The 14,712-nt window shown below is 36.7% G+C and overlaps 1 protein-coding gene across 5 annotated transcripts in view; it reads left to right on the top strand.

The window, feature by feature from the left end:
- Positions 1-14,712, top strand: part of CAPRIN2 (caprin family member 2) — a 58,561-nt gene that overhangs the window by 31,311 nt on the left and 12,538 nt on the right. For 3 of the 5 annotated variants that reach the window (XM_036253158.1, XM_036253159.1, XM_036253162.1), the window contains exons 6-13: positions 172-254; positions 2,608-2,775; positions 3,805-3,848; positions 4,910-5,590; positions 8,410-8,532; positions 9,723-9,804; positions 11,121-11,176; positions 13,291-13,395. In XM_036253158.1, the coding sequence (XP_036109051.1) occupies positions 172-254; positions 2,608-2,775; positions 3,805-3,848; positions 4,910-5,590; positions 8,410-8,532; positions 9,723-9,804; positions 11,121-11,176; positions 13,291-13,395 (1,342 nt within the window). The remainder of the gene's footprint in view (positions 1-171; positions 255-2,607; positions 2,776-3,804; positions 3,849-4,909; positions 5,591-8,409; positions 8,533-9,722; positions 9,805-11,120; positions 11,177-13,290; positions 13,396-14,712) is intronic. The other 2 variants (XM_036253161.1, XM_036253163.1) reach the window with 1 other exon arrangement.

Genomic DNA, 14,712 nt, shown 5'->3' with positions numbered 1-14,712 from the left:
ATCTTATATAAAGTTTCAATTTTCTATTTTCAAAGCATGTAAATACAAAATTCACATAGAATGTCTTGACTGTTTATGGGTTAATTGTGTAAATTGTACTGCTTCACAATATATTGATATGTATAAATGTATATAAAGTCACTGTGTTCTGCTGCTGTTTTTCCTTATCAGTGTTGAAGACCAGATGGAGCAGTCATCCTTGTACTTTTGGGACCTTTTGGAAGGTAGTGAGAAAGCAGTGGTTGGAACAACATGTGAGTTTTCTCTGCTGGATTTATGCAGTGAATACTAAACTGTATGTCCAGAAGTTTAGAATGGTATTGAGGGCAGAAACTGTCATTCCATCGGAACTGAACATGTTTGATCTCTTTGTTTAATTCTGTTAAAAGCAGCCATTGTATTACTGTACTCATTAAAACAGAAGCTAGGGAGAGTTTTGAAGTGGAAAGTAACTATGATTTGGGAGCAAGAGCTAAGTTTTAGTACTAACACTAGCTTGACCATTTGGGGGTTCAATTCTCTGTTATGCATAGTTGTACTTGTTCTATTTAAGAATCTTAAAACCACACATTGTTAATATCGGCTTATCTACCAGATCTGCCTAAGAAAATACCAATGGTTTGGCTACATAGTCTATTGAAGCATTGTTGTCTATTGATCTGGAAATGAGCTGAAGAGAAAGAGTTCCTTTGGCTTCCTAAATAGATTTTGGCTCAATGCCCAAGTACAAATGGTCAGACATGAAGTACATAGTTTTGTATACTAGCTCAGGATAATGAAAACTCATTCGAAGCTAGTAGACATTTTGCTAATAGTGACTGCTTCCTTTTTAAAAGTCCTCTAAGTATGTATAGCTCTCTTAACATTTTTAAGTCCTTTCAAGTTTCAACCACAGACATTTATTTCTTGGTTAGAATGCAAAACGATACAAATACTTTGGAAAGTAGTTTGACAAATGAAAACAAATTTTTTTCTTGATTGATTTTTTTTTTTTTTTAGAGAGGAAGGGAGAGGGAGAAGATAGAAACATCAATGAGAGAAAACATCAATTGGTCAAGTTTGGCAGATTTTTAATAAAATTAAGTGTATACATATTTATATAACCAAGCAGTAATATTTCTAGTACCCAAGAGAACTAAAAACATATGTTTGTATCAGTATTTGTACATGAATGTTCATACCAGCTTTATTAATAATAGCTCTAAACTGAACACACCCAGATGTACATCAATTGATAACTGATAAACAAAATGTGATATATCTGTACAGTAAAATCTAGTCAGCAATAAAAAAAGGAATGAAGTATTTGTACATGCAGTAACATGAGTGAATCTCAAAATAATGATGCTGAGTGAAAGAAGCCAGACAAAAAATGAGTACATATTGTATGATTCTATTTATATGAAATTCTAGAAAAACATAACTAGAATGATAGCAGGTCTGTGGTTGCCAGGGAGTTTGGGGAGGAGATTGATTACAGAAGGGACATGAAGGAACTTTTTGAAATGATGAAAATATTCTGTATCATTGTTCTGGTGGAAGTAACATGATTATACATTACACTTAAAATGGGTGAATTTTGGCCTTGGCTGGTTTGGCTCAGCAGTTAGAGCATCGGCCCACGGACCAAAGAGTCGATGGTTTCCGGTTGGGGCATGTACCTCGGTTTTGGTTTGTCCCCAGCCCTGATCGGGTCGTGCGGGAGGCAACCAGTCGATGTTTCATGCGTTCTCTCTCCCTCTCCTGTCTGCCCCACTCTATCTGAAGATAAATGGAAAAATATCCTCAGGTGAGGATTAAAAAAAAAGGGTGAATTTTGTTGTTTGTAAATTATATCTCATTGTTGATTTTCATTTAAAAAAAGACAAAAATCTATGTGATAGTACTCCTATGAAAGGAATAATAGACCCAAATCAAGTATGGGAACTCTGCTTAGTTTGGGACTTACATTTTTAGTGGCTATTAAAAATGAAATAGACTTTAGACCTATTTATGGTGCAGTGACTTTAACATGATTTTAAGATTTTTCTTGATCATCAAAGGGTAATGTACTAGGAGTGACATAAAGCGTAACTCAAGAGTTAAGTCTTAATCATGGAGTTTTGTAGTTTAAAAATCCTTTAGAGATTGTCCAAGATAGGGTTTTCTAACGGTTGTGTTTGAGGAGCGTTTACTTCTCTGAAGCCTTAATTGTAAAAGTTAGAGTAATTGCTAGTTATGATGTCTTGGGAGCAGATGGGAGAAATGACTTTTCCTTGAGCTCGGGGAATAATGAATGTTTTTGTAACATATTTGAATCTTTGATAAGGATCTCTGATTTTTAGTCCTTTTTCAAGTAGTGGAAATGGAGACCCAGATAAACTTAAGTGATTCTGATCTTTAAAATTTATATTAGTTCAGCCTAACCTTAAGATGGACTACATATTTACTTTTCATGATACTGACCAGTTATTTGAATCCCCTCTAATGCAGAATGTTATTTTTTTTTAAAAAGAATGTTATAATGATACTATCATTAGGATAAAATTATATTATGATTTCTATTCCAAATAATTTTCCATGACCTTTTTGGTTATATGTTAACTGAGTCTTATCACTCTTTCTTAGTCAAACATATGAAAGATCTACTGTCTAAATTGCTGAACTCAGGCTATTTTGAAAGTATCCCAGTTCCAAGAAATGCTCAGGAAAAAGAAGTATCACTGGAGGAAGAAATGCTAGTAAAATCAGAGAAGAAAAGACAGTCATTAAAGACTGAACCTGTCAAAGACTCAGGTTTGTTATGCTCTCTGAAATTCTTGATAGTGGTTGCATTTTTAACACAGAAAGTGAGTCAAATTGTGAAATAATTGCCTTATTTTAATTTGTTAGTGTCTACATGCAGGGAAATCTTTACTTACTGTTGAATAAGCTTTGGTTTACAGAACATCTCTAGGCTTTTTATTACCATGATTTACCTTCTGTGAAGTGTGGTCCTTAGTAGAAACATACACGTTGTTACAAGAGAGGACAGTACATTGTTAAAATGAGACACTTAGGGAGTTTGAATCTCTTTGTTAAACTATTAGTAGAATAATTTGATTCGAAATTGTTTAAAATATAACTTACAGTAGAATCCAGTAGTGTAGTAGAACAAGACTGTAAATAACCTAAGGTTAACATATTGATTCAGGAAAAAATTGCCAAAATAAATATAATGTTTCTAGTAAAGAAAATATACTCTACAAAATTCCACTTTTCTTGGGGAAGAAATACTTTGAGTAAATGGCACTTTTTGCTTTTGTTTGTTGAAGCTGGACTTATTTAAGAAACATCACTTCTAAGGAGATGGTCCAAGCAGGGTTCTGGAAGCCCTTCCTCTTAGTCCTTAATGTTAAATCCAGTGCTCCATTATCTTCATTGCCCTGCCCTCCTCCCAGCCTAACCTGGCTTGGAAGAGGCCTTTCAGGGCTATATTTCAAGCTGAGATGACTAATTTTACCCTATGGGACTGGAACTGTAATTCCAACTTCAAAGAATCTGTGTTTGTGGGTAAGAGGAGGTAATCTTATTTTCGATCAGAAATCACTTTTTAACTGTAACTTGGCTTTAGAAAAGGATCTCACATGAGGAGAGCTGTTGGCTTTTGACCAAAAGCAATAGTGAGAATACACCTGCTAGGAATATACAGTACTTAATTTTACTATCCTTTTCCTATAATTCCTCTGAAATATGTTGCTAGAACGAATTCGTTGTAATCAGTCTGAAAAGTTACAGTCTACCTAGGATTTATTCAGTGTGTTTTTTTTTTTTTTATTGTCCCAGAATCTCGTACAGAATTTACCCAGCTTGAGATACACCCACAAGAGGTAAGGTACTGAAAGGTAATTTGCTGATTTTGGTTTTCGAGCTTTTGAGTTGTGTTGTGATTTGGAGTTTATGCCCTAGAGCTGGACTGCTTGAGCTTAGATCCTGGCTCTGCAGTTTACTAGCTTAGTTACTTTGGGAAAGATATTTGTGTCTGTTTTCCTCATGCACAAGGTGGGGGTAATAGTAACACCTGCCTCATGTGGTTATCGTGAGGATTAAAGGAGTCAGTTTAACTTCTGTCTCTTATAAGTCGAAGTGTGAAGTGGCGAGGGACGACTGTATAAATAAAGAATCCCACTTCGCAGAAATTCATTTATTGCGGTGGAGTCTGGGACTGATTAACGGCGATAAATGAGGGCCGACTGTACTTTTGGCCTGGCACACAATAACTGCTTGTGTTAGCTGCTCTTATTGTTGTTTTGGCCCTTGTGTTAGAATTAAAAAATAGGTAGAATTTTGCTCTCTCCAAAATCTATTCAGATTAGTAACAGAAGAGGGTATTTGTTCTTTCTGAAATGACATTGAAATTCATAGAAGCTGAAAAGAATGGAAGAGCCAAAATCACAGTATTGATTAATATATAATGGGAATAAAGAAAAGTCTGGCAATTCAGGAAACATAAAGTTTAAGGTTAAACAGTGTAACTTTGTGTAGTTGGACTATCCTCTGCCTTATGTATAAGGATGTCAGGTGGGTAGTCAGAAATACAGACTTGGGTACCTCAAAAGTAGCAATCTAACTTGACCCACCTAAGACTGCCGAGAACTGCCCATTGTGGTGCCACATTGACTTGATTCAGGCTCTTTTATTAAGGTTATTCTGACTTTGCCAATCAGCCATAGATTACTACTTTTCAAATATCAAAGTCTGTATTTGTTAATTGAGGGAAAAGGAATGGACAAAAAAGTAGGACAGTCTCTGTAAGGAGAATAAGGACAGATGTTTCCTGTTAGCACAGTGGTTCAGACCAATGGACATAGGAATACTGAGAGGGTTCTCTGTTCCTGGCAAGGTCTTCTATAAATTCTGTGACTCATCACATTTTTTTTCTCTGGTCTAGTTTCTTAATAGACGCTACATAACAGAAGTAGATTATTCAAGCAAACAGAATGAAGAGCCATCTTGGGAAGCAGATTATGCTAGAAAACCAAATCTCCCCAAATATTGGGATCTACTTACTGAACCAGATGGTGAGGAGAAGAAACAGGAATCTTTCAAGTCCTGGGAGTCTTCTCTTAAGCAACATGAGCTGGCAAAGCCTGCAGTTTCCTCAGAACAGAGGAAACAAGAGATTGCAAAGGTCAGGTCCACTCTGCAGGAAGAACCCAAGAAGCAGGATGTCTCCAAAGCCAAGCTAACTCCTGGCCAATGGAAGCAAGAAACTCCTAAATCCAAAGCCAGATACATTCAAGAGGAACGGAAGAAGCAGGAGACATCACAGCCTTGGCCAGCTCAGCTGCAGAAGAAGGAACAGGATCCAAAGGAGCAAACTGCAAAGTCTTGGGCACCTTCTCTGCAGAGTGAACAGCACATCAACAAGCCATGGACTGCTCCTGCGTGTGAAGAACAGGATTCAGGACAGCCAGAGACTCCTAAATCCTGGGAAAACGACGTTGAGAATCAAAAACGTTCTTTAACGCCACAATCACGGGGTTCTCCAAAGTCCTGGGAGGTAGCTGCAGGAAGCCTCATACCAAATGACCAGCTTCTGCCCGGGAAGTTTAATGCAGAACCCAAAGATGTGAGTTGATCTGTATCAGTGTGCTTCTGGCAATGTAGACATAAATAAGAAGTGGTGGTAATGAGAACTTTTTAGTTTTCTTTAAGAAAAAGAAAACAAAAGCCATGTTAAATTAATGTATACAGTATTTCACTTAACTCTTTAATGTGTGATTTATTGTTTTCCCTTGTAAATTGGAAGTAGACCTACTCTGTCTGTTGAACCTAACCTGAGATGAAATTTCCACAATGAGAAAATATTGTTTTAGTGCCAAAAATATAATGATATGATATGACATCAAAGTAGTGGATAGTTGAGACAAGCCCATCAAGTGAACATGTGAGAAATGTCAGTGCGTGTCACAGGGTGGAAGGCTTGTTCTACTGTGTTCCACTTATCTTCTGCCTGGCACACGGGTGACTTTTTTCTGACAGAAGTTAATTTTTCTGTATTCTCTCGCTTCTCTTTCACTCGCTTGTAGTCATTCAGGTTACTTTGTTCTTTGAAGAAGGTTCATGGTTGCAGGTATTCCAGTAGTTTGGGAACAATCTGAATTAGTTTTCCATTTCTGTTTCATAATGATGTTCAGGAGATGGAAACTATAGGCGACGAATAAGTTTTGGAGTGTGAGATTTAGTTCAGGTATAAGGCCTCATTCTGTTAATGATAGCTAGCTTATTTCAGGAAGAAGGCTTATAAAGAATATTCCTTGGATAGAATGCTAGTTAGTGTTACCTTTTTATTAAATTATAATTTACGTACCACTATTTAAGTACTAATTTGGTACCACCCTGTTGGCTAAGAAATGTGAACTTTTTACCCTCCCAATGTTCTTCATCTCTGGTGTTCCATGAGCTTCCGTGACATTTTAGCCAAATGTCTTCTAATAAATCTTTGGTCCTCTAACAGTGTGAAAAGCATTTTGCTTGGGGAAATGAAAGTATTACATTTTATAAATAAATTACATTTTATAAACAAATTACCTTTGTTTTACCTGGGAAGAGAATTGTAGAGTTAGCTTGTCTCCTTTTGCTCTTTCTTCAAGTGCTAATATTAATTTTAGCTTCTTCCTGACCCTGTAGAAGATTGATAGTGTTATTCCATTAACCAGATATCACACACAGTAATTGTAATATGTCAACCATTTGGAGAAAGTTATATTAAAAAACCCAGTTTTATACCTCAATAAAGCTATAAAAAAAAACAAAAAAAACCCAAAAACCCAACTTAAAATTCCAGTGGGTATAGCAATGCTGAGTCTTTACCATAGCAGAATATTGGTACCATGCCATTTGCTGAATAATTTAAAGTCAGAGGTGTTTAGCTGGAAAGGTCAGAACTCATTTAATTTGCGTTTATGGCACAGACAGCATCACATTGAAGCTGCAAGGTCTTTCAGTGGCTGAGAGGACACTTGTGTGTGTAACACAGGATTTGTCTCTGTCTGCTGTGCAGTCTCCGCCATCTAGAACATGAGTAGTGTGGTCAAGGGCAAGATGGGGTTCAAAGACAGAAGACTAGGTACCATGACATTAAGTACTGACACTCATACTTTTCTCCTTAAAGAGCTTTTCATCTATTCTCTTAGGGTCTATGAACTCTTATATTATGTGATACTTGATCAATTTAACCGTGTGACTTCCAAATAAATTAAAAGTTGGAGAAGAGGTGCTGGTAGGGAGAGGCAGGCTGACAGCTGTAAGAAGTAACTACAGACATTGGGTCTGATTCAGGGTGTGCAGCAATCTGAGCAATTGAGCATGAGGGCTGACCACCTTGTAAACACCAGTAACCCCTCAAAGTATACTTACCTTAGATTAAAGTTTAATAGTGTATTTCCTCAATTCTAGGGTATATATGTATGCATTTTTTTTTTTTATCCTCACACAGGACATTTTTTTTTTTGATATTTTGTTCAGATAGAGTAGGAGGGAGAGAGAGAGAGAGAAACATCGACGTGAAAGGAACACATCGAGTGGTCGCCACCCACACAACCCAACCAGGGCTGGGGACAAACCGCAACTGAGGTACATGCCCTTAGCGGGAACTGAACCCAGGTCTCTCTGGACCGCAGGCCGACGCTCTAACCGCTGAGCCAAACCGGCCAGGGCTATATGTATGCATTTTTACATCTTAATCTTTCTGAAATAAGATACATCTTAAAAATGGGATGTATGTTTAATGTGGTAGTAGTAATTTTTTTCGCAGAAAAAAAAATCATTGATGTGTCTTATAGTCAGTGGCATCTTATCCTAGAAGACATTACAGTAACTGATGTCCACATGAAAGAACTTCCTATTAAGGACATACTGTTATTTTTGGATCTTCTCTTAAAAAAGAGAATATTTTAGCCCTGGCCAGTTTGGCTCAGCAGTTCCTTGGTCTGAGGATCGAAGGGTTGGGGGTTCAATTCCCAGTCAAGGACATGTACCTGGGTTGCAGGTTCAATCCGCAGTCTGGTTGGAGTCATGCAGGAGGCAACCAACCGATGTGTCTTTCTCATGCCAATGTTCGCTCTCTCCCTCCTCCCTAGCTCCCTTCCACTCTATCTAAAAATCAATAGGAAAATATCCTCTGGTGAGGATTAACACCTCACCGACAACAAAGGATGTTTTAGAAAGATTTCCATTAAAGTCGTTCTGAAGGGGAAAAAGTGTTTAAAATTTGATGACATTGTTTAGAAAATGCATTTAATTGGAAATTCTTTACCTGAGATAAATCTGATAATTGTGCATTGCTGTGTGTTTTGGTTTCCTTTAGATGCAATGTTAGGTTAAGGTTCCTGAATGAGGTTGTTGATTTTGAATTTGACTCTTCATACATATGGGTTTGTCTCGTAGGTGCCTAAACCTATGCATAAGCCTGTAGGTTCTTCCTCTACACTTCCAAAGGATCCAGTATTGAGGAAAGAAAAACTGCAGGATCTGATGACCCAGATTCAAGGAACCTGTAACTTTATGCAAGTATGAGTCATTATTGAACAAACCTTAAATTATGTTCTTGGGGCCACTTGCTTCTGATCTGAAGCATTATAATGGAGTTAAGAGCATAGATTCTAGTGTTTTGAATGAGTACGAATCCTCACTCTGCCACTTCCTAGCTCTGAGAATTTAGGCAAGTTACTTAACGCTGCCTCAGTTTCTTCTAAAAATAAGGATAATAGTTGTATTCCTGTTTGTTGTAATAAAATGAATTAAACATGTAAAAAGCTTAAAGTGCTCAAATACTATTACTGCTACAGATTATGAGTAGTTTCCAATGAGATTGTAAGAACCTACTCTATGCTTGGTATTCTCATAGGTGCCCTTATGTAGAGAAAATGATAAGACATTCATTGCCTTAAAGGAGCTTATATTGCAATTGTATAAGATTGTGAACTTGTGTTAAGTCAAGAGTTAAATGTTAAATCGTGTCATACAGACTCTTACAGAATTTCAGAATAGTGTGATATTACTGAGGGGTGAAGTAGACAAATAAGATATTCTTGTGTAGCAAAAAGATCTTGAGCTTTGGAATTAGGTCTGTGTTTAAATCCTGCTTCTGCCAGTTAACCAGCTGCAGAATATATTGCAAATTATTTAGCTTCCAACCCTCTACTTATTTGTAAAATGGGGGAATTGCTTATCCCTTCATATTACCTGAAGATAAATAAAAGAACTAAAATGATCACCACAGGTGTGTAGCTTAAGTACTCAAAATGTTGGAAACATTTCTGGGAGAGCCCAGATAGGCAGATGGCAGAAGAGACTATCTTCTCATCATGAAAGTATTTAATAGCAAAAGCTAATTTAGTGATTAAAATAATTAGACCCTCTCATTGTTTGGGTATAATAAGAATGAGGGTTCAGTCTATACTAGGATTAATACCTTTGTTTAAGACCTCAAGTCAGGAGTTTTCTAAGGTAGGCCTTAGAATTACTATTGTAGTTTTGAAACTTGACACAATCTTAAAATTTTGCCAATTACTTTAGTTTTTCATTTTAACTCTTAATTTCTGCTTCTGTAAAGACTTAAGTTATTAAGCTTTTGAAATAGTTATTAGCTAGATTCCTATAGCTAATAAGCTATGGACAGCATCATGAATAATTTAATGATAATAGCTCCTAAATGAATAACCTTTGTTTCTATTCATTATTTAAACACTTGGCTTTAGGAATCTATTCTGGATTTTGACACACCTTCAAGTGCAATTCCATCGTCACAGCCGCCTTCGGCTACTGCAGGCAGCCCAGTAGGTACGTAATCCTTCTGAGGACTTGAAACAAACAGTAGTAGGTCTAGTAATTATTTCTTTTTTTTTTTTTTTTTTTTTTATCCTCACCCGAGGACATTTTTCCATTTTTTGTTCAGGTAGAGTGGGAGGGAGAGAGTGGAACAGAGAGAGAGAGAAACATCGATGTGAAAGGAACACACCGAGTGGCTGCCACCCGCACAACCGACCAGGGCCGGGGACAAACTGCAACCGAAGTACGTGCCCTTAGCGGGAACCGAACCCGGGTCTCTCAGGACCGCAGGCCGACGCTCTAACCGCTGAACCAAACCGACCAGGGCTAGTAATTATTTCTTTTACGAATAATTTTACTCTAGATATCTTAAGGGCTAAACTGTGTCTATGTGTTAATTTATCCCAAGTGTATCCATATGTTATCGGTTATATATGGGTAAATTACTATTATTAGGATAATAGTGTCCTTAACTGACCTGTTTGCATTTTGGAGAAAGTCTCCATATGGGTCAATGGAAATGCACAATAGCTATTTTTGCAGTATTTTATGTCCTTGGAATGAATTCTGACTAGAACTTACTTGACTCCTTTCGACTTTATTCATGTAGTGTTGAGGCTTTTGGATCCTGACTGAGTGAAATCACCTCAGTGATATTTAGTATACTGAGGAAAAAGGAATGATGGAGACTACATTTTAATCTGGTCTGATGCTTCAAACTTGACCCCTTTTGCTCTACACTAGTTTATCTCAGGGGAAGGGTGATGTAATCAAACACATAGTCCAGCTGTAGTAAGATGTATACACCAACTAGATTATACAGCAATTCCTGGGTGAAGTAAGGAATAACTAGAGTAATTAGCAAAATTGATGGACATTAACAAGAAGAAATCAAACTGAAATTATGTAACTGAAAAGTACATTAATATACATGATCAAAGAGTAAAAAAAAACCTCAAGAGACAGATGACCTATCTAAGATTTACTCTGAAACTTGAAACATGTATCAATGAATTGCTATTCATGATAGCTCAGACTTTATCTTCAGATTACTATTACCTGTTATTTTTAAAAGCCATATTTTTGTTCTTTTGGAGGCCTTGATATGCTGCTGCCTTTGTCCTTTGAACCTTAAAATATTATGTATCTCCTGTCAGACTATAGAGCCCTAACTAAAATTCATGAAGGACTTGAGATCTAGTTTTTTCAGCTACTGCTTTTTTTTTTTTTTTTTTTTTTTCTGTAAAGTATAAACTTTAGTTTCCACCCAGTTGATATGCATAAACTCTTCTCCTTCAGTGGTTTACTGTTGATTTTATTTTCTACAGCATCTACAGAACAAAATCTATCCAGTCAAAATGATTTTCTTCAAGAGTCATTACAGGTAACTTCTCCAAATTAACCTTTCATTTGGTCTTCTTTGTTGTTCAGGGAAGAAACTCTTGCTTTGGCAAGAATGATCGGACTTAGTGATTCTAATACACATGTCTTGTTTTTTTTTTTTAGATTAAGTACAACCAGTCCTCAAAAGATTTCCTAATGACCATGAGGGAAAACATTGATAATAATAGAGAAAGCTAGGTGACTTAGTAAGGAAAGTGCAGACCTGTAGAATTCAGAGGTACCTTGTCTGGAAATCATACTTTGCTACTGAGCTACTTAAGCAACTTAATGTATCAGCATAGTAAAGGGTCTAAAGAAAGAAACTAATTTTTTTTCAACTCATGGTTAGCTAGTCCCCCTCCCCACCCCACCCCCACACAATAGTTAACCTTCTGAAGAACTGTTTTTCACAGAACACACTTAGGGATATAAAGGGACCAGATCATTGAGGCCTGTAAATGCTACATTGAATTTCCATCAATGGTAAGTTCAAGGTTCACTAGTTTTCTGGTCGTTATCTCTTTAAAAATTTTCTCTGGATCCCACTGAAAGCCTTATTGGCAATTTTCTTAACAGTAGCTGCTTTGATAGAAGGTTAACTATTTTGACTAGGTGGGTTAGTAGTTGTTGTTTTCCCTTCCAAACACTTCTGAGGAAACAGCATTGTTTACAGTGATTTATACTTAGTTGGTAAGGTATGGCTCAATTTTCAAAATGTGTTTGTTGAGCACCGTCTCTCACCTCAGTCACTGCTATAACTAAAGAGCTCCATTTCATCTGTTCTAGCTATTAAGATTCTACATGAGGCTTTCAATGAACAATATTTTGGTCAGATCTAAATTGTACCTATATATTTAGTTATATAAAATGTTATAAAGGATATGAAACATTTTTTTTCATGCCTTTTTTAAACTTGGCTCTCAACTCTCTCCCAAGAAGTATATCATGATGACCCCTTCTAGAAGGTCACTGAAACATAACTGGTTTGATATTGGTTACCATTAATTAGTTTCCAGTTCACCCATCTTATTGATTGGGCTTCTGAGAACCACATCAGAGCGTTTAGGTAAAAGGAGTGGATTCACTGACACTTGAGACCTTGTGATTGCTAGATTTTTATGGCTCTCTCTCCATTATATCTAATGCCTGTTGTACCATAGAATTCCTAGCCACTCTTAGTTTTTTATTGGTTACAGTTGTCACAGCCTTAGTTCCTACTCTTTTTCCCAGTTTTTTTTTTTTTTTTTTAATCCTTACCCAAGGATATTTTTCCATTTATTTATTTATTTATTTATTTTTTATTTAGAGAGAGTGGGAGAGAGGGATGAGAGAGGGAGAAACATTGATGTGAGAGAGAGACATCAACTGGTTGCCTCCTGCATAACCCTGACCAGGGTCCAGGATCAAACCTGCAACCCAGATACGTGCCCTTAACCAGAATCAAACCTGCGACCCCTTGGTCTCAGAGCCTATGCTCAACCACTGAGCCAAACCAGCCAGGCCTTTCCCAGTTTTTATTTTATAAATATTATTAGCTTTAATTTTTTTTGTTAGAATTTTGATGCCATCGTGATTTAGATAGAGCTTATCCTTTCTATTTATATTTCTGCCTACCCCTTTAAGACTCTGAGAGCACTCAGTAAAAGCATGGCTACTATGACACCTGCTGAGAGTGTTAAATGTGCCCGTGCTTATTCTCCAGTGAACTGCTATTGAGTGCCAGATTGAAAATCTAGCCCCAGGTTCCCAGGGCCAAGAATCTTAACAAGTGAAGGTGGGATTAGATGTGTCGCTTTGGTGACCAGGCCTGGGAAGACAGTGTAGCTGACTGCTTGAGTTTGAATCTCAGCTCTGCCACTTAATTGAGTGTGATCTTGGGTAAATTACTTCACCTTTCTTTGCCTTTCCCTGATTGTCAATAAAATGGGGATAGTAGTGCCTACCTCACAGGCTTACGGTAGGATGAAAGGTGTTAGTATGTGTCAAGTCTTTAGCATAGTGTTCAGCACTACTGGGTGCTCAATAAGAGTAATATATTAGGAAGTCCATGGCCCAAGAAATACAAAGTGAACGAAATATGTCTTTTATAATGTTTTATTATCCTCCTGTATCCAGGCTGCTTCATCTCCAGTTACTTGTAGCTCAAATGCTTGCTTGGTTACTACTGATCAGACTTCTTCAGGATCTGAAACAGAGTTTATGACCTCAGAGACTCCTGAGGTAATAAGAGACCAATTGTCTTGATTTCTTTTCTGTCTTAAAGAATAGCAGAACCAGCTTATTTTATGAGTTACAGGCATGATCAGTTGAACGATTTAACATTTATACTGTACTAATATATTGCTTTCTGTAGATATTGTGGTCCTGGAACTTATATAGGTAACTTTATTGTGACTTTGCTATAAAGTAGACTTAATAGAATATTGCTTTATCAGATACAATAAATGTATCCAAATTGCTAATGTCAAAAAAGATGAAAAGTTCTAGGTGGGATTAGGTCAGGTTTCTTACTATATTTATATTGAAGAAATCCTTAGAAGAAAAATATTTTTATTCATATAACTGTGAAGACTCAACTTTATAGTGTTACTGTGAGCACTTACTTAATTGGAATGATATATATTCTCTTTCTGGCTATTTTTGTCAAAAGCATTTTACAGTATTATACACGATTGGCGAAAGTAGGTTTACAGTTCATTTGGAAAATACTACGATGATGAATACATAATAGTACAAGAATAAACTCTGCCCTGTCCAGTTTGGCTCAGCAGTTAAAGCGTTGGCCCACAGACCAGAGAGTCCCGGGTTCAGTTCCCGCTAAGGGCACGTACCTCGGTTGCAGTTTGTCCCTGGCCCTGGTTGGGATTGTGTGGGTGGCAACCACTCCATGTCTCACATAGATGTTTCTGTCTCTCTCTTCCACCCTCTCTCCCTCCTGCTCTATCTGAAGATAAATGCAAAAATGTCCTTGGGTGAGGATTAAAAAAAAAAAAGAATAAACTCTGTGTTTTGCATACTCACAACTATAAACCTACTTTTCCCCAACACTGTATTTGTGCTTTCAATTTTAAAGTAATAGTTTTTGCTGATAAGTTTGAGCAAATCCTTGAGGTAGTACAGCAAGATAGGATGATTTTTTATTTTTTTTATTTTTTTATTAATATAGCAACTCTTAGGTTTCATTGGGATTTTGTTGGTTACCAAGTTTACAAGAATATGTATTCCTTATAGAATATAAGAAATTATAGATACACGCTAGTTTTTGTGATGCTGACTCGGTCTAAATGGAAATTACTTGGTTCCTCATTTTAAGAAGAGGAAATATTTGTTACCAAGTGGGTCACAGCTGTCTGCTTCATAATCTGAATGGGATTGAATTATGGTATCTTTTTAGGCCTTTGGATTTATAATCTGTTAAATCAAGTATTTGCTTATTCCCTTAGATAAGGATTATTTAAATTAGATCAAGCTCTGTTCTGTTTCTTAGAAATCCACTAATAGGATTTCAAAATAGGAGGAGTATTAATGACTAAGGAA

The sequence above is a fragment of the Molossus molossus genome, unplaced genomic scaffold (assembly GCF_014108415.1).
Source record: "Molossus molossus isolate mMolMol1 unplaced genomic scaffold, mMolMol1.p scaffold_m16_p_10, whole genome shotgun sequence".
In the NCBI taxonomy this organism is placed as follows: domain Eukaryota; kingdom Metazoa; phylum Chordata; class Mammalia; order Chiroptera; family Molossidae; genus Molossus; species Molossus molossus.
This window is presented reverse-complemented; position numbering and strand designations above follow the sequence as displayed.